This window comes from Temnothorax curvispinosus, unplaced genomic scaffold (genome assembly GCF_003070985.1).
Source record: "Temnothorax curvispinosus isolate PA1 unplaced genomic scaffold, ASM307098v1 QBEX01016352.1, whole genome shotgun sequence".
Classification (NCBI taxonomy): Eukaryota; Metazoa; Arthropoda; class Insecta; order Hymenoptera; family Formicidae; genus Temnothorax; species Temnothorax curvispinosus.
Window position 1 is genome coordinate 1 of NW_020226132.1, and position 18,566 is coordinate 18,566.

Below are 18,566 nucleotides of genomic sequence, written 5' to 3' on the forward strand. Positions count from 1 at the left end.
GCGGGCGAGGCGGACTGCCCACGAGGAACAGCCCGATTCCTCCGCTGGGCTCGTACTAACACGCGAGGAGCTCAACGACGCCATAGTGGGTTGGATCGGCTTGGTTCAATCCACTCATTTCAAGGAGGAAGCGACGGCCCTCAGAAAGAACGCTCCGCTGCCAGCGCGCAGTTCCATCGCCTCGCTGAGCCCCTTCCTGGACGAGCGAGGCCTGCTCCGCGTCGGCGGTAGACTCAAGAACGCCATGCTTGCCTACGACGCTAGGCACCCTATGATCTTGCCCGGACCGTTACGATTAACGAGGCTTATCGTGGAGGCGTGCCATCGGCGGACATTGCACGGAGGAGTGCAGACAACCCTCGGGGCCCTTCGTCAGGAGTACTGGGTCCCTCGCGGTCGTACATTGGTGAAAGGATGTATTCGGCGTTGCGTGACGTGCGTGCGATGGCGGGCGGCCTCTCCGCAGCCTCTCATGGGAAGCCTCCCTGGTCCAAGGGTAACTCCCGCTCGGCCATTCCTGAACACCGGAGTCGACTACGCCGGACCGGTGTGGCTGAGGACCTCCAAGGGACGGGGCCAGCGGGCCTCTAAAGCATTTATCGTTGTATTTGTATGTCTGTGTTCTAGAGCGGTACACCTCGATGTGGCTACGGACTACACCGCCGACGCCTTCCTGGCTGCGCTGCGCCGCTTCGTTTCCCGTCGAGGTCTATGCCAAACGTTGTACAGCGACCGCGGCACGAATTTTGTCGGTGCCGACGCACAATTGCGCGATCTATTCTCCGCAGGCGGCCAAGAGGGCCGACGCATCGCCGAGCGCGTTGCTGAGGAGAGGATATCGTGGCGCTTCAATCCCCCCGCTGCGCCCAACTTTGGCGGCATCTGGGAGGCGGCCGTCAAGTCGACCAAGCATCACTTGCGGCGAGTGATCGGCGAGGCGACTCTCACCTACGAGGAGATGGCCACGTTACTATCTCAGGTAGCCTGCAGGCCCTGACAGACGACCCTGAGGACCTCAGCCCGCTCACTCCCGGCCACTTCCTCATAGGCTCGGCCATCAGCGCCGTACCGGAGCCGTCGTTGACGGAGGAGAGAACGACTCGTTTGTCCCGCTGGCAACAAGTCCAGCAGATGCGGGACCATTTCTGGGCGCGATGGTCTAAGGAGTACCTCCAGACGCTTGCTCATCGAAATGGCTCAAGGCCGACCTGGAGGTGCGAGCAGGCCGCTTGTGCCTCGTGAGAAGCGAGACGACGCCCCCGACCAAATGGCCCCTCGCTCGGATCGAGGAGCTACTCCCGGGAGACGACGGACAGGTTCGCGTCGTCAAAGTTCGAACGGCGGCATCGATACTCACACGGCCTGTGAGCAAACTCGTCCTCCTCCCGGACTGCGACGCACCGGGAAGCGAGGAGTAATCGCGAAAATCGTCGTCTCCTTATCGCGTCGGGCGCGAATTAGAGAATCAATTATTAAATATCATCGTAGGTTGCACCATACGAGGCGGGCGGAATGTTCGCGATCGAACCGTAATCCCCCGTGAATAATCGCGAGGAGAATTCTCGCTTAAGCCCAGCATTGTTTCGGGAACAACCGCCGTTATTCCAAGAACCTTCGAGAAGCAAACGCTTGTTTTTCCTCGCGTGCTTGCTCTATCCTCTTTGTCTCATCGCGCGACGTAAACATTGGAGACGGAGCACCTGACCACGGCGAGAGCAGCTGATCGGTTGCCGACTCCGAAATTCGAGGAGTTCAAATCGAAAGACAAGTCAACGGGTCAGCTACCGATTGGCTCGACTAATTGTTCGGCCCATTACCGGGGATGCGTGACGCGTGGGGATAGGGAGCTCGTACCTCCGAGTGCGCCGGAGGCTCGAGCAGATACGCTTTTGGAGACGTAACGAGCATCTCTTTCTTTTCGAAAAGCGAATTGCCTCTTGCGTGGAGTCTCGACGACGGCTCGATCCGTGGCTCGCGGAACAGATCGTGCGACGAGAACCGTAGCTCGCGGAATAAGCGCCGACTTTCGAGTAATCAGAACCGCGTTTCGTGGATTCCTAAACTCCGTGTAAATAAGTGTATCATATTCTGTGTAAATACATTTTGTAAATAAACATACAAGCTGACGTTTGAAATAAGCCCCGTTCCCGTGCCTCTAACTCGATCTTCCTTCCGCTCACGCACACATTTCAATATTAATTTCCAAGTTATCTTTTGGAAAGCTTTCAATGATATATTATTTTGATAAAACGTTTCAGAAATATTTCTGAATGATTTCAATTATACATTTCAATATTAATTTCCAAGTTATCTTTCGGAAAGCTTTCTGAAACAAGTTTTGCTGTGTGGGAAAGGATTGCTTATGGAAATTGGAAAGTACTTCTTTGGGAGAGTGAGTCCTCTAGCCGAGTATCTATTACTAATTATAGTATAGTGTTTGCTTGTCAGTTTGCTTTTTGATTATTGATTTGTTCTTCTTTCCTTTCTTGTGTTCATGCGTTTGCGAATGCCTAATATACTTGGCTGCGTTAGTCTTAAGCGAGAGATTATCTAACGGTTCTATATAATCACGCTCCGTAAGCGTGACTTGAAGCTGTCGCGATTGCATCTAATCCTATGAGACATTCGAATTTATTATATATATTCTCGTTTTCTTTGATGCGTTTTTCACTGCTATATATGCCTGCTTGCGACTGCGAAGCGTTGCGGTACTCATATTTGATGTTAGTTATTAGTTCTAGGTGAGATGTTTTGAATTCAACGGCTCTATATTCATTCCCCCTGACTTTATTTACGCGTTCTTGTGTCTGCTTTCGCGCGGCGTGTTGAGGCCGTGATCACATTCCTGTGGTTTAGTAAACATGGTTCGCGATGATCCTATGTGATACCCAAGTTTATTACGCTATATATATATTCGCGTTTTCATTGATGCGTTCTTACGTAATTATTTATGCTCGCTTGCGATTATAACTTTTAGTTCATAAGTATCTGTTTGGCACTCACCAAACTGTAGATAGATGCATGTATCATACTCATTAGTTTAGTCTCGTTCTTACTCGTTGTACATAGTAGTCTTCGCATACCTAGTATTAAGTATTTCGGTGACTCGCGCGAAACGTCGGTGGATCGCGATCGACGCGGAATCGATATTTGCGCGACTCACCAATCGGTGCTGCCCTCGCTCACCCCACGAGGGCACCCGCCTGAAGAACAAGTACTCGCTCGCGACACTGTTCCAGCGCCGCGAGCACTCAGCACTCATCGTTATGACGTCTCGGAGCACAGAGGCTTTCGCTAATATTCGGAGTCGCGAAATTACCAGACCGCTCCCTGATAGTGCGATCGCCTACTTTCTCGGCCTGCTTGTTTGCTGCCTTTATCTGCTTCCTCCTGCTTGCTTGCTGCCTGCCTTGACTTGCTTGCTGCCTGCCTTGCATTTGCCTTGCTTGCTGCCCTGCTTGCGCTGCTGCACGAGCCCGATCGTGACCGAGAGACAAAGCATCCAGGAGTCGACGGCACAACGGTGAGTCGCATTTGCTTAACTTAATTCGCTTTGGGGAGACTTTACACACACCCCCTGGTCCTTCGAGCTTCGCTTTATCGCAAATCCGGGTACGGCTCTACCGCCCCCCGAGCATCTGGTCTTTCGAGCCGGATAATCATATCTTCGCGATTAGTCTATTGCCGCCGCCCTTTCGCGTGTCCTTTCATTGTTCTAAGTCACCGAATCTTGTGTTCTGTAACGCGTAGTGCAATAGCGCGTGGCCTTGCGGGTCTCGCAGGATCTCCCGTTTCGCAACGCTCGCTTCGCGAAGGGAATACTCGCGTAGCATCGCGCAATCGGCCACTAGCCATCGGTAATTTACGCGAATTCGCTGATTATTTGTTCTCGCATCAACGAGGTGCAATAACGCTCGGCGTGCTGACAACTCGTGCGGTATCTCTCGTGCAACGCTCGCTTCGCAACGGGAATACGCGCGCGAACTTCGTTCGTCATAGCACGGGCCGCAGCCGTTAGTCGCCTTAAAATCGATTCCGCGCTCGACGCGGTAATTAGTCGCCATATAATTGGCTAGATCGTAACCGAAATATTCGGTCAAATATCCGAGTATTCCGGGACAGCGATACTTTCGCATCATAGACAACGGCCGTGGCCTTCGATCACGGGCCGGTCACGTGCGCATTGTTTTTCAGTATAGTCTCGGGCATCGCTCGTGTTTTCGTCGTTGCGAGGTGACGTACAGCCCGACCCAACACTTGTATTATCCCGACATTCGTGATCCGTGCGAGAGTACCATCGCTCGAGAATATTATTGTCGTCGATCGAGAATATTTGCCTTTCGAGTTTCTGCGACGCGTGTCCTGACGTCCGCAAGTCGGATCGCATCTTTTTGTTTATCGCGCTAATCCGGCGGCTGGTATTCTCCACGTTCAACTCGAGGAATATTACCGAGAATATTCCCTCGTGACTTTGCGCGAGCATCGAACGGAGCAGTCCGTTATCCCTCACCTTGGCGACCTGACTTTCGTGTTTGTTTTCGCCGGGTTTTGATATTGTTGGTTCGAGTTGCCATCGCCTCCGATTGCCTATTCGCCGTCCTTCCTTTGCTCTTAGCTTCGCCTGTCTGTAGTGGACGACCCCTTTGTTACATCATGTCGAAAAACGCATATGCTCGTCGCGAAGTATGCAATCGGCGTATGCGAGAAATACACGACCTCTCCCTACAAGCCGCGACCGATGCGGCAATCCAAGCGACCTTCCTCGCTCGCTATTCGAGCGTAGCGAAGATCGCGGACGATTTTGAGGCCACCCACCTGAAGGTCATCCAAGAAGCGGCGGACTTCGATGTCGAGGACGAAATCCGAGCCAGTTTCGATAAGATGCATTACGCCGTAAAAAGTCGCTATCATCATGAAACGGGCGCGTTACTCGGAGGCGCGCCGGCACCGCCCTCGTGTCAGGCCTCGGTGGTCAAGTTGCCTAAGATCCCGCTACCGCAGTTTTTCGGCGACCTCACGTTGTGGCCTTCCTTCATCGCGTTGTTCAACGCGTCGATACACAACCAGCAGATTTCCGCGATAGAGAAATACCAGTATCTGCTAGCCTCGCTCAAAGGGGAACCACTCAACGTGGTGAAAAACCTGCCGTTTTCCGAGGAGTACTATCTGATCGCTTACGACTCGCTGGTAGATCGATACCGGAATAAGAGAAAGTTAGCGGACCATCACTTGAATTCGATAATCGAGGCAAAGCCATTGAAGGCGGAGTCGGCCGAGGCTCTTCACCACTTATTAGATACGTTTACCGAGAACACGCGCGCGCTCGCATTGAAGTTCCCTACCGATTCATGGGACTTTATCCTACTGAAGTTTTTGTTAGACAAGCTTTCTCGTTCCCTTCGGGAAAAATTCGAGTCTGCTCACCGGGCTGAGGAGATACCGCGATATACTCAACTCACGAAATTTCTAGCGGAACATTGTCAGGTTCTCGAGGCCGTCGCAGGCCCGTCCTCCAAAACCAAGTCCACGCCGGTCTCTTCGTTCGTGACTAACACGGCCGATTGCCCCGTTTGTAAAGAGCCTCACTACGTGTCGAAGTGCTCCCAGTTTTTGAAACTCTCGCCGAGAGAGAGGCAAGCTAAGGCTCGCGACTTAAAATTGTGCCTCAATTGCCTGCGCTCAGGGCATGGCATAAAAAATTGTCCTTCCGCATGGACATGTCGGTCCTGCGGAACAAAGCATCATACGCTTCTGCATTACGAGCGGAGCTCCAATACTACTCCTAAGACCGAACCCATCAGCGCAACTCCTGCCGAACCGGACGCCGTACCCGCTCCTCAGTCGGAGGATGCGCCGATTGTAACAATGACTAGCCTAGCCAATAGAATCGTCCTCCTGTCCACCGTACGAGCCGAGGCGATAGACGCGCGTGGCAATGCGTTCCCCGTCCGCATATTGCTGGACAGCGCGAGTCAGGCCAATTTCATTACCGAGGGCTGCCTTCGGAAGGGCGGCTTTCGTCGCACCAAACACAGTGCAACCGTGTTGGCGATAAACGAAGCTAGGGCGGCCACGACGAGGGGCCTCACCTCCCTCGTGATCCGCGCGCGCGGTCGCGACGACACTCGGTTCTCGATAGAGGCTACGGTCCTCCCGCGCATAACCTCGCCGCTGCCTAATGACAAGGTGGAGGTCCAATTGTGGAAACACTTGAAGGGATTGCCGCTCGCGGATCCCGAATATTACGTGCCCGGCAGTGTTGACATCCTCTTAGGGGCGGACTCGTTTGTGTCGATACTACGGGATGGCCGTCGTAAGGGGGTAAAGGGAGAACCCGACGCCTTCAATTCAGTCTTCGGATGGGTCCTGACGGGCGCGGTATCCCCGTCAGTCCAAGCAACACCCCTGCTGTCATTCGCGACTACGCTCGAGTCGATCGAGACATCAGTGGGTCGCTTTTGGCAATTGGAGGAGGTGCCGGAGGACGCTTCTTGTTCGGACGAGGATCGACGCTGCAAGGAGATCTTCGCCCAGACCACGTATCGTGACCCCTCGGGTCGTTTCGTGGTCTCGTACCCGTTCGTGTCGGATCCTCCTACATTCGTCGGCTCGCGCTCCATAGCGGTTAGTCGTCTCCGCGCACTAGAACGTCGATTTAAATCTGATCCGGAGTTCAGAGTTGGTTACAATAGTTTCATGCAGGACTATCTCGATAGCGGACACATGGAGGAAATTCGCAATCCATTCCCGTCGGATGGCCACATTTATTATTTGCCTCACCATGGCGTACACAAACTCAAGCGGGAGGTCTCTCGTCCGCGCGTCGCGTGAGCACGTCGCGGCGAGGATAACCGCACGCGTGATCTCTCTCGTCCGCGCGTCGCATGGGCACGTCGCGGCGAAGATGTCGCTTCGTTTGGACGAGGTCGAGTCTCTATACACTCATCTCGTCATTGCGTACCGTCGAGTCACCTACACTCACGGTGCCCTTGGACTCCGCTGTCTCGGCGTATCACCACTCGGGTGTCGCCGAACGGTAGGACCGCATTACCGCCGTCTTGGCGCATCACCACTCGGGTGGCGCCGAACGGTAGGACCTCGTTACCGCCGTCTTGGCGTAGCACCATCGTTCTCCCGCTATCACGGAGGGCTTCGGGTGTCGCCAAACGGTCGGACCTCATTCGGAGGTCTTCGACTCCCGCCGTCTTGGCGTCTCACTATTGTTCCTCCCGCTATCACGGAGGGCTTAGGGTGTCGCCAAACGGCCGGGCCTCACTCGGAGGTCATAACCGTCGAGTCACACACACTCGCGGTGTCGTTGGATCCCGCCGTCTTGGCGTATTACCATGGCTCTCCCGCTTTCACGGAGGGCTTATCGGGTGTCGCCAAATGACCGGCTCGAAGGACCACAGATGCTCGGGGGACGGTAGAGCCGTACCCGGATTTGCGATAAAGCGAAGCTCGAAGGATCAGGGGGTGTGTGTAAAGTCTCCCCAAAGCGAATTAAGTTAAGCAAATGCGACTCACCGTTCGTTGTGCCGTCGACTCCTGGATGCTTCGTCTCTCGGTCACGATCGGGCTCGTGCAGCAGCGCAAGCAGGGCAGCAAGCAAGGCAAATGCAAGGCAGGCAGCAAGCAAGTCAAGGCAGGCAGCAAGCAAGCAGGAGGAAGCAGATAAAGACAGCAAACAAGCAGGCCGAGAAAGTAGGCGATCGCACTATCAGGGAGCGGTCTGGTAATCTCGCGACTCCGAATATTAGCGAAAGCCTCTGTGCTCCGAGACGTCGTAACGATGAGTGCTGAGTGCTCGCGGCGCTGGAACAGTGTCGCGAGCGAGTACTTGTTCTTCAGGCGGGTGCCCTCGTGGGGTGAGCGAGGGCAGCACCGATTGGTGAGTCGCGCAAATATCGATTCCGCGTCGATCGCGATCCGCCGACGTTTCGCGCGAGTCACCGAAATACTTAATACTAAGTATGCGAAGACTACTATGAACAACGAGTAAGAACGAGACTAAACTAATGAGTATGGTACATGCATCTATCTACAGTTTGGTGAGCGCCAAACAGTATCTGTAATTGCGGTTGTAACCGGACGGTACTATTGGAGGCACGAATCAACGCTACGTGTCCTTAGAAATCAACGGTCGCCACTCGGTTTGACCTTTGAACCACCGAGAAGGTAAGTATCGAACGATCTCTCTAATTATTAATCAGACTAATTAATCTTCTTTTTTCAGGTTCCTGCCACCGCTGGATCATCGCCGTCGCCGATCAGGATCGTCGCTGCCACCGGAATCCAGGATCAACGAGGGACTTCGAGTGATGGACGCCAATGGATCAGGTAAGTAGAAGGTAAGTCCAATTTAATAAATTTTCGAAATCTTTTACGAAAAGGATGTTTAATTTATTCAATTATATCGATTTCCAGTGTTGGTTGTTCACAAAACTTCAAGTCACAAAAGATGTCGGACGCTCGTATACGTAGGCACACACGCCCCGTTAATCTACGATGCACGAAGTTATTTCGGTCTAAAAAGGCCGTTCGTCTTTGTAAAGACGACAATTAACGCGTTCCGCGGGCGTTCCCGGTTGTTATGAATGTTGGCGAATCGCAATTATCGCACTCGTGTAACGTTCGCGGTGACTTAGCGCGGTAACGACAGAGCGAGGCTTAGTACGTGTTATACGCTCGAACATCTCCGAGAGACTGCCTCGAGTTGTTTGTCTCGTTCGAGCTCCCCACCATCGGTATCGTATATCCCTATTCCGACGCCTATTCCGCTTTCTCTCGCCGCTAACTACGCATTAGACTCCGGTATTTTTCCACGCGGGTGTTTACGCCGTTTGCGCTGAACCCCGTGGAAATTTTCACGCGCAATGCGCTCGCGCGGTCGCTCCGTCCTAGCAACGGGGTAGCGGTTTTTCAACTCGACAAATTTCGCGTGGTCGCTGACGCCGACCTGTGCGCCAGGTCTATTACTATGTCTACAACTTCCATCCGGGCGACTTCCCTGAGGAAGACGTCCAGGTGCAGAGCACCGGGCTCGCCGACGACGCCGACCCCTCCTGACGCATATTTCGGACCTAATACGACACTTTCCGCGGTTCTTCCCCGCAGAAGATGTCCAGGTCGCGAGATGGCGGACGGTTCTGTAACTTTGTTACCGGTCGTCGGATTTCGACGGCGACCGGACACGGACGTCCGTGGGGACGTCCCCGTTCGTCAGGGATGTCTTTTCCCCGGGGATAACTCACCTAGGGCGAGTTCCCGGACGGTCCGCCATTTCGTTACCCGGCCAACGGGTCTCACCGGGACCCGGTTTTGTGGGCTTGGCGAAGTGCCTCCCGACATCAGGAGTGCCCAACTCCTGTAGATGATGCACCTAGCGCAAGTTCGCGGACGGTTCGCTATCTCCGGTCCGCGTTCCCGTATCGCGGCGCCAACCCCGTATGCGTGACTCGGGGACCCCGTGCCCTCGTCAGGGACGTATCTTTCTATCGCAGTGCCGTTGGTTCGGAAAATTCCCGACGGTCCGCCATCTTTTTTACCGCTGGCCGGATTTCGATTCTGACGCGCGTATTGCGTTTCGCGGGTCTACTTTTGCGATCATAGCTCTTAGTTTTACGCGCTTGTCGCATAGTCTTTGAGTTTGCGGACGGTCCGCCATTTCTCTTTCGCGCAAGCTTTTCGCCATTTCGTGGCGCGCATCTACCTTCCCGGACCTCGGATAGCCGCCGAGACGCTATAGTCGTTACTCCGTCGGCGTGGTCCGCCATTTTGTTATACGTCTTTTTCCCGTGCCGTGGACCGTCACGGTTCGTCCGTCATACTGCGCGGAGGCGTCCCGATCATCCGCACGGGAGCCTCCCCTGTCCTGGAAAGTGTAGTCGGGCTCAAACCCTGTCGCGCCGCCGCACGACCTCCCGCACCCGCGCCGACGGGAATAAAACAAAACTGCGTAATAGAAAATAAATTAGACTTTATGCCTCTTCTCGAGGGGTTATGCCGCTTGAGCCTCAACTAAATAAACTTAAAATTTACTGGCGCGGTGCGATATGCTTATACCTACTTAGGCGCCGGATGGGGTCGCTATCCATATTGCGATCAAACGAACGAACTAAATGAAACCAGGATCATCGTCATAAAAGGAAAACAAAATTACTACTGATATCTCCCGACTTTATCCCCATCCTCGGGACGCGGACGCTTGACTTATAACTAAATTGGACGTGGCTCCGCCTCGTCCATCTCGGGACCGCTGCTGTTGGTGCCCTAGTCGTCTCCGGTGATGCGTGCGGCTGCACGGTACCCACATTTGATATTAGTTTATTAATTTTAGGTGAGATATATGTTTTGAATTTAACGGTTCTATATTCATGCCCCTCTGACTTTATTTACGCGTCCTTGTGTCTGCTTTCGCGCGTGTTGAGGCCGTGAGCACATTCCTGTGGTTTGATATACATGGCTATCTGAACTTAGTATAATTTTTTCGTGGCCTCATCGACGCGATTTATTTGTCATATATACTTGTTTGCGATTATAATCTGTAGTTTATTTGTTTCGTGATTGATGAGTGATAGAATGAAAACGCCGCCTACATATAGCTGTGTCTTGCGTGTTATTTTATACACTCTCCTTTGCGGGCGAGACTAAACTGTATCATTATAGGAATACTCCTTAGCTTTTCATTTTTATAGTGGCTTATTTTATCGTGTATAATTTAAAATCCATTTTGTGGCCTTATTCCGCGTTTTGATGAAACTTATATTTTCTTTTCACTTCGCGATATATTGCAGTTACAATTTATTAATATGCCAAAGTCGAATCGAAAATCCCCCCACACAGCACACTTTATCTGAGGGACGTCCTACAGATAAAGTGGGATATCTCAATAACCGGTGGATATCCAGTGGATATTTAATGTCCGGTGGATATCCAGCGGATGCACAAATAATGTCCCTCAAAATATCCTGTGCTGTGTGGGCCCTAAAGAGAGTGAGAATGGGAACTCCACTAAACGCCCCCGTAATGACGGGACTGAACATGCTACTATAGAAACGAATAAACCATGCCCTGGCGAAGTACAGCCCTCGGGCAGGGAAAAGTTTCTGCTCTCGCAAAAAAGCAACAGGTACTCCGATTCTGTTACCGCGCCGTATCCTGTTCATATTGAATCTCTTACACCATTGAATATTGGTAACTTACATCCTATGAGCATTGGCAAGGTTTTGTGTAAGAAATATAACGGCGTAACTGCGATTCGTAGACTGGGAAAGAATTTATTGTGTGTCGATTTCTCTTCGCATTCTGAAGCGAACGATTTCTTATCCAGCCAGGGTGTCTTGCCGTTTGACTGGCTTGCTTATGCTCCTAATTATAAAGTCTTTCGTGTTGGGGTGATTAGGGATGTAAATCCCTCTCTTTCTATAGAAGAAATTCGTGAGGGGATTTCTTGGCCGGATGATCCGGTCAAAATTTGCTCCTTAGAAAGACTTAAATTCCGCGATCGATCTAACAATGAGTTAATAGATTCTGCCTCGGTCAAGGTGGTTTTTTCCTCCAATCTTTTACCTCCTCACATTTTTATTTGGAAGGTTAAATGCAAAATTTATCCATTTATCAATAGAGTACGCAGATGCATCAATTGTTTTAAGTGGGGACACTCCACCTTTACTTGCAGAAATGAAAAGTCTTGCGAACAATGTTGTCTTCAACATACCGGGAAATGCAATACCAATCCCAAATGCATAAATTGCGGTGGAGAACATATTTCCTCGGATTTTTCGTGTCCGGTCTTTAATGATCACAAAATAATCAATACCGTGATGGCATATACGAATGCCTCTCATGCTCAGGCGAAAAAGATTATTAAAAACAGGGTTATTAATTCCTGTCAGCAAGCGATAAACCTTTTTAAGGGACATGCATATATAATTTGGAGTAATTTTAATATTAGAAAGAATAATTCTAGTAAAAAGACGTATTCCGGGAGATCTGATAGTGAGGAGTCAATCAGTAGCCGTTCCGTTCTTGACGATACAATTTGTCCCCCTTCTGTAGGAATGTCTTTGGAAAATGACGATACCTCCAATGAACCTAATTTGATCGAGTCCAACCTTGAGTCTTTATCTAGCACTTTCCCTACTCCAGACATCATACTTCATGACTTGCGCTTCCTTTACAACGCAGGTAAAACAGAAAAGTATAAAGCTTTGGCTTTGCTACAATATCTTGGATTAATTTTTCGTAAAATCAATTAAACACTCATGTCTCTAAGAATACTTCAGTGGAATTGTAGAAGCATCTGGAAAATTACCTGAATTCTCAAATATGATACTGGGTTTCGATGTGGTCTGTCTACAGGAGACATGGCTGGACTCCGAGTCTTATTTCTCTTTTAAGGATTTCATCATCTTTAAAAATGATAGAACAGATAATGCCAATGGAGGAGGCACTGCGATATTGTGTCGAAAGAAATTCGACCCCGTTGTTTTCCAATTTATTCTTCCCAATAACCCTGGAATAGAGATGACTTGCATTTCATTCACTGACAGGAAGATATCTCCTAATAGAATTTTCATCGTCTCTCTTTACAGACCTCCTCATATTCGCGTAGGGCTGGAATGCTGGTCCAACCTTTTGAACTCGGTCGTTTCCGCTGTTGGTTTCCATGGGTTAATTATTTGCGGAGATTTCAACACTCAACATGAATTGTGGGGATCTTCTAGATTGAACGGCGAGGGTTTGGCCCTGACTGAGGTTCTGACTGATTCTAATTTTATCAAGAATAAAGCTCTCGAAAACAATAATAGATAAAGTCATAAAGGCAAATGAGAGCCGTTTCGCTCGATGGACGGGCGACAATAACAACAAAATTATAAAATTAATATATATAATATAACGCAAACGTTTCGGTCCTTGGTTTGGACCCTCCTCAGTACATACAGATGGTCATCAGGGTGAATGCAGTGGTCAAAAGGTATAAAGCAGTGGTCACAATAATATAATGTAGTCAACTTCCGCTGTCCGAGATTTTTTGAGAGTATGCATCTCAAATCTCCAATCCGACTGTTACCTTAATTCCGTCAGAAGAAAATTAAATAAATATAAATGGTCAAACATTAAAAATTAAATCGTAAAAGTTACCTGACAGTCGAATTGATTAGAGTTAAGATATCATCTCTTCGCGTATTATTACAACGTTAAAACATCCTTCTTTAGACGAGCGCAAAACAACGGCATTAACTTACAGGAGGACACGGCGGGACTTAGTAATAATTACACGCCTGTTATCGAGGGACTTCCACACTGTTGATTTCTTTTCTCACAACAGTTCTATTTAATGTTATGCCGATGCCTCATGATATTTCGTCATTGTAACTCTTGCGCTCGTCTAAAGAAGGACGTTTTAACGTTGTAATAATACGCGAAGAGATGATATCTTAACTCTGATCAATTCGACTGTCAGGTAACTTTTACGATTGTGACCACTGCTTTATACCTTTTGACCACTGCATTCACCCTGATGACCATCTGTATGTACTGAGGAGGGTCCAAACCAAGGACCGAAACGTTTGCGTTATATTATATATATTAATTTTATAATTTTGTTGTTATTGTCGCCCGTCCATCGAGCGAAACGGCTCTCATTTGCCTTTATGACTTTATCTATGATTCTAATTTTGTTTTTCTTAATGATGGCTCCCCCACAAGGGTGTCCGCTAATCCTGACCATAATAGTGCTCCTAATGTTTCCTTGGCCTCTCAATCCATGAGCCATATTTGTTCCTGGGCGGTCTTTGATGAGCCTTGTGGCAGTGACCATTTCCCTATTGCCATCCAGATTGGCCATGATCCAAGCCGACCATTAATATCTAGAAGGACTAGGCTGTGCGTGGCTGGAACAAGGACCTTTTTGGCGATATTGTACATGACCGCATGTCTGATTTCCCTGTGGACTTTTCGCCTGGTGCTATGGCCTATGAGAGGTGGAACTCCCTTGTCATTGAATGTGCTCTTCGAGCTGGTGCAAAAATTTTTTACGCTTCGGGATCGATTATTTCGTTTGACAGTAAATCAGAATCATATAAATCCTTTCGCCCTAAATCTGATAAAAAACAGTGCAATAAACCATGGTGGGACAAAGTGTGATAACGCCAGGATTCTTAGAAGGGATGCTTTCAGACTTCAAGGAGCGTCCTTCCAGGGAGAGTTTGGCTAGCTACAGAAGATGTTCAGACAATTGCAGAAAGATTATCCGTAAAAGAAAAAAAGAAAACTTTACCTCCTTCATTAACGATCTCGGTAAGGATTTTGACCCTAAATCTTTTTGGAACTCGATAAATGCCTTTAAGAACTCCCCCTTTTTTGACGTTTATAACCCCTCTTTGGAAAGTTGGATCTCCAATGTCCATAATTTTATTAATGATTTCTCTCCCCCTTGGGTCCCGAATTCCTTTGAAAACATTTCCCATACTCCACATGTTTCAATTTTTGACAAAGAATTCTCATTGGATGACCTTAAGCAGATAATTGACTCCACCGTAATCAAGAGCTCTCCTGGACCAGATCTTGTATCTAATCTTATCCTAAAATTATTACCGGACTCTGCGCTGTCCATATTAACTAATATTTTTAACTCAATACTTAGCGATGGATCTTTTCCATCTAACTGGAATTTCTTTGATATTATCCTTATTCCTAAACCAAATAACAAAGGTTTCCGTCCCATCTCATTGGCTTCAAATGTATTTAAACTGTTTGAAAAATTGATTATGCGAAAATTTGAAAAATTCATAGAATTGGAGAATATTCTTCCTAACTGCCATTTTGGCTTCAGGAGGGGCAAGTCATGCGATGACTGTTTAGCCTTTATTAATATGGAAGTGTATAGATCCTTCTCTAAACAAGCTATGACCGGAGCTCTGTTTCTTGACATCAAATCTGCTTATGATAATATCAACCCTCACATCTTATTTAGTTGCATCAATAAACTCAGAATTTTACGGATACAAGCTCTTCTTTCGGAACCTCCTTTCTTCAAGACATGTTAGTTTCTTTGAATCTGGGATTTTTTATGCCAAGAGACTCCTCCAACGTGGCCTTCCACAGGGCTCAGTCCTTAGCCCTATATTGTTTAACTTATATGTTAAGGATATTTTGTTTCACGTTCATTTCAAAACTGTTGTATTACAATACGCGGACGACATTGCTATTCTCGTCTTGGACCATATACTGGATAGGGTTATCGAGGGTCTGAAGAGTTCCTTTGATCAACTTGTGTTGTGGTTAGAAAGTTTGGATCTGTCTGTTTCCTTGGCTAAGACTCAATTCATAATTTTCCATCGTAAGAAACTTACAATTCCTAATCAACTTGAACTATCTTGCGGGATCATCCCGCTTAGTAAATGCATTAAATACCTTGGACTCATTATGGATATTGGACTTAGATGGCTCGACCATATTAAGTCTTTGCAGACTAGATCTGGGATTTATATAAACATCCTTAAGTGGCTTTCGGGCAGGGTTAGGGGTGTTAGCCCTATCCTAGCTCTGAACTATATTAATGCCACTATAGGGGCCATCCTCGAATGGGGTGCTATGTGGTATATGAGCGCTGCGCAAACACATCGTTCTTCTGTGGATCGCATTCTATGCTCCGCATACAAAATTGCATTAAATATCCCTAAGTCGACCCCTAATCGTGTCTGCTGGGCATTTGGAGAGCAGAAGTCTTTCATGAGAAGGATTACTTCGAAGTGTGATAAGTATATTGCCAAGGCCATCCAGTTACGCAATAATAAATTAATTAACAAAATCTCCAATTTTTTCAATTGATCTCATAGTCATTATATAGCTCCGAGAAACATTCCTTTTCTGATTCACAGATGGCCAACGATTCAACCATTCAGAAACTATTTATATATCTGGTATACACATTCCCATTACTCTTACCCCTTTCATACAAGGGCTACTATGCCGTTGGTGGATACTAACACTGGGCTGCTTGTGAGGGAACATGGAAACCCCAATGCTGCCTTCATTAACCTTATCTCCTTTAACAGAGAACACCCTCAGGAGTTGGATATTTATACAGATGGTTCTAAGAGCGACACCTTGGTGGGCTGTGCTATCTTTGTTCCATCAATGGATATTACTAAAACGTACAATCTAAATCGGTATACTAGCTCTTTCTTGGCTGAGATTCTGGCTATTACTAAATCAATCGACCTAATTTGGGAGTTTGGATGGGATTGGGTAAACATTTGCTCGGACTCGTTGAGTGCCCTTATGGCATTGCGGAATCCTAGATCCTCTAACTTCTATAAGCTTTGTCCTCTAATCGCAGACCTAAAATCTAAACTCAATCATGCCCTTGATAATAATAAATCTATTAGATTCACTTGGTGCCCTGCTCATATAGGTATATACGGTAACGAAAGAGCTGACAATGCTGCCAGGACCGCTGCGGCTGAGGGAGTTCCTTTGGCGAATAAGGTATCCCATAAAGATGTTTCTGCTTCACTGCTTGACTCCTATAAAGAGACCGACACAGAATTCTTGGAGAGAATTAATCTCGGAACCGGAAATTTCTATATGACAAATTTTTTCAAGACAGGAATTAATATTACCTATCTATCGAAATTTAATATAGATAGGCGTTGGATCGGTATGATTTCTCGAATTGTTGTCGGTTATGCTTATACTAATGTAACCAAATATAAATTTGGACTATGCGACTCGACTGATTGCTCATGTGGCTTTGATTACCAAGATATTGATCATTTGTTCTGGTCATGCGTTTTATATACCAAAAAAGAGAAAGGAAAGAACTTATCAATAATCTCTTTAAATATAAACTCTTTGCTCCTTTCTCTGTAGTTTACTTGTTTAACAATCTAAACAGACAAATTCTTAAAACAATTATACATTTTTTGAATGAGTGTAAATTAGATCTATAATCCTCGATACTCTGCTATGACTCCCTCCCTACCGACGGATGGAGAATGAGAACTATGTAGCAAGAGGGCGACTCTTCCCCCGGAGAGCCCCCCACTCTATCTTGTGAGCGTGGTACTAAGGTTCCGACGGAACCTGGAATCCATACGGGGCATAAAGAAGAAGAAGAAGAAGAAGATTCGAGTTGCTGAGCGAGAAGTACGGAACGGACTTAGTAGAGAGAGAATAATAAGTGCGTGCAAGACCTAGCGATAGAGATAGATCGGTCGAGAAAGCCATGCGGTAAATGAACGAGGGATTGTTCCCGGACTTTATGTACGTTTGTAAAATAAAGAACGATTGAATCACAAATATAGACTACAGATTTATCTCAGAAGTGGGATTCACCTGGCGCTGCCTGGCTGCGCGTTTGTATGAGGTGCGCGAAGATTGAGTATAGAGTTCGACGAAATGAATCGAGTGAGATTGGAACAACTAAACGTTGAGGGTTTGCAAGAATTGGCTTGGCAGAATAATCTCGACATACGTGGAGATAGAAGCACGCTATTCGATCGAATTTCGGACTATTTCGAGAAAACAGGCTGGCCGGAGGGAGTCACGGTTGCGGCGCATAATTCGGAAGAGGTGAATATGGGAGCGGAGCTCCAGTTGCAAGAGAAAACGGGTGACGAGTCCTCTGTGCCCGGTGGGTTGTTGGCGGTGGGACGGCTGCATCCGGAGGATTTCCAACAATTGGTTCATGCGGTGACGCGGGCATTCGAAGGTCTGGTGCCCAGAGCTCAGCCAGAGATGTCTGCAAGGAGCACGCCGGTGATGGACGGAGCAGCGGCGTCTTGTGCCAGTGAGGTCACGGCCGGTTCCGGGCAGAATTGGAGTCAGATTAAATTCTCGACCAAGCTAATACCCGCATTTGCCGGTGGAGAGGAGGAGAACGTGGTTCAGTGGATCGAACGTATTGACAGTATCGGCAGGCTGCACAAGGTGTCTGACGAGGTTTTATTACTGTCGGCGGTAACTCAGCTAAATCATAGAGCCCTTAAATGGTGCAACCGTCAGCCAGTGGAATCGGTGGCCACGTGGGAGGAATTAAAATTTCAATTACGTCGCTATTTCGAGCGAAAAGAAACGTATACCTTCATATTAAATAGAGTGAGCGCTAGATCGTGGAGAGCTCAGTCTGAAAAATTCGTGGACTATGCTGAAGACAAGCTTAAGCTTATGCAGCAGTTGAATGTCTCTGAGAAAGAGAAAATCGAGCTATTGGCGGACGGTGTCAAGGAACATTGGTTGAGAAGCTTGGCGTTAGGTTTCTGGGGGGAGTCTGTGCCGGATTTTATTAATTATATGCGTAAAATTTCCGAGAATAATGTGGCTGCCCGACGTCCGGGGCTGGAGGCAAGAGCGGCGGAGAGACCGGAACCATCCACGGGGCGGCTGGGTGCGGTGACGTGCTTTACTTGTAAACGGCCAGGTCACCTTTCTAAGGATTGCCGCTACAATTCGAGACCGACCTGTTTCAAATGCGGTCAACTGGGTCATCTCACAAGTAACACTACCCATGTGTAAATCGCCGATTTGGATAATTTTTTAATATGTTTTAGTAGACG

At 48.1% G+C, this 18,566-nt stretch overlaps 1 protein-coding gene across 1 annotated transcript; it reads left to right on the forward strand.

The window, feature by feature from the left end:
• Positions 1-4,698: 4,698 nt before the first annotated feature.
• Positions 4,699-6,831, forward strand: LOC112466570. Its single transcript, XM_025034727.1, has one exon. It carries the CDS (start codon positions 4,699-4,701, stop codon positions 6,829-6,831), a length of 2,133 nt encoding a protein of 710 aa, XP_024890495.1.
• Positions 6,832-18,566: the final 11,735 nt, after the last annotated feature.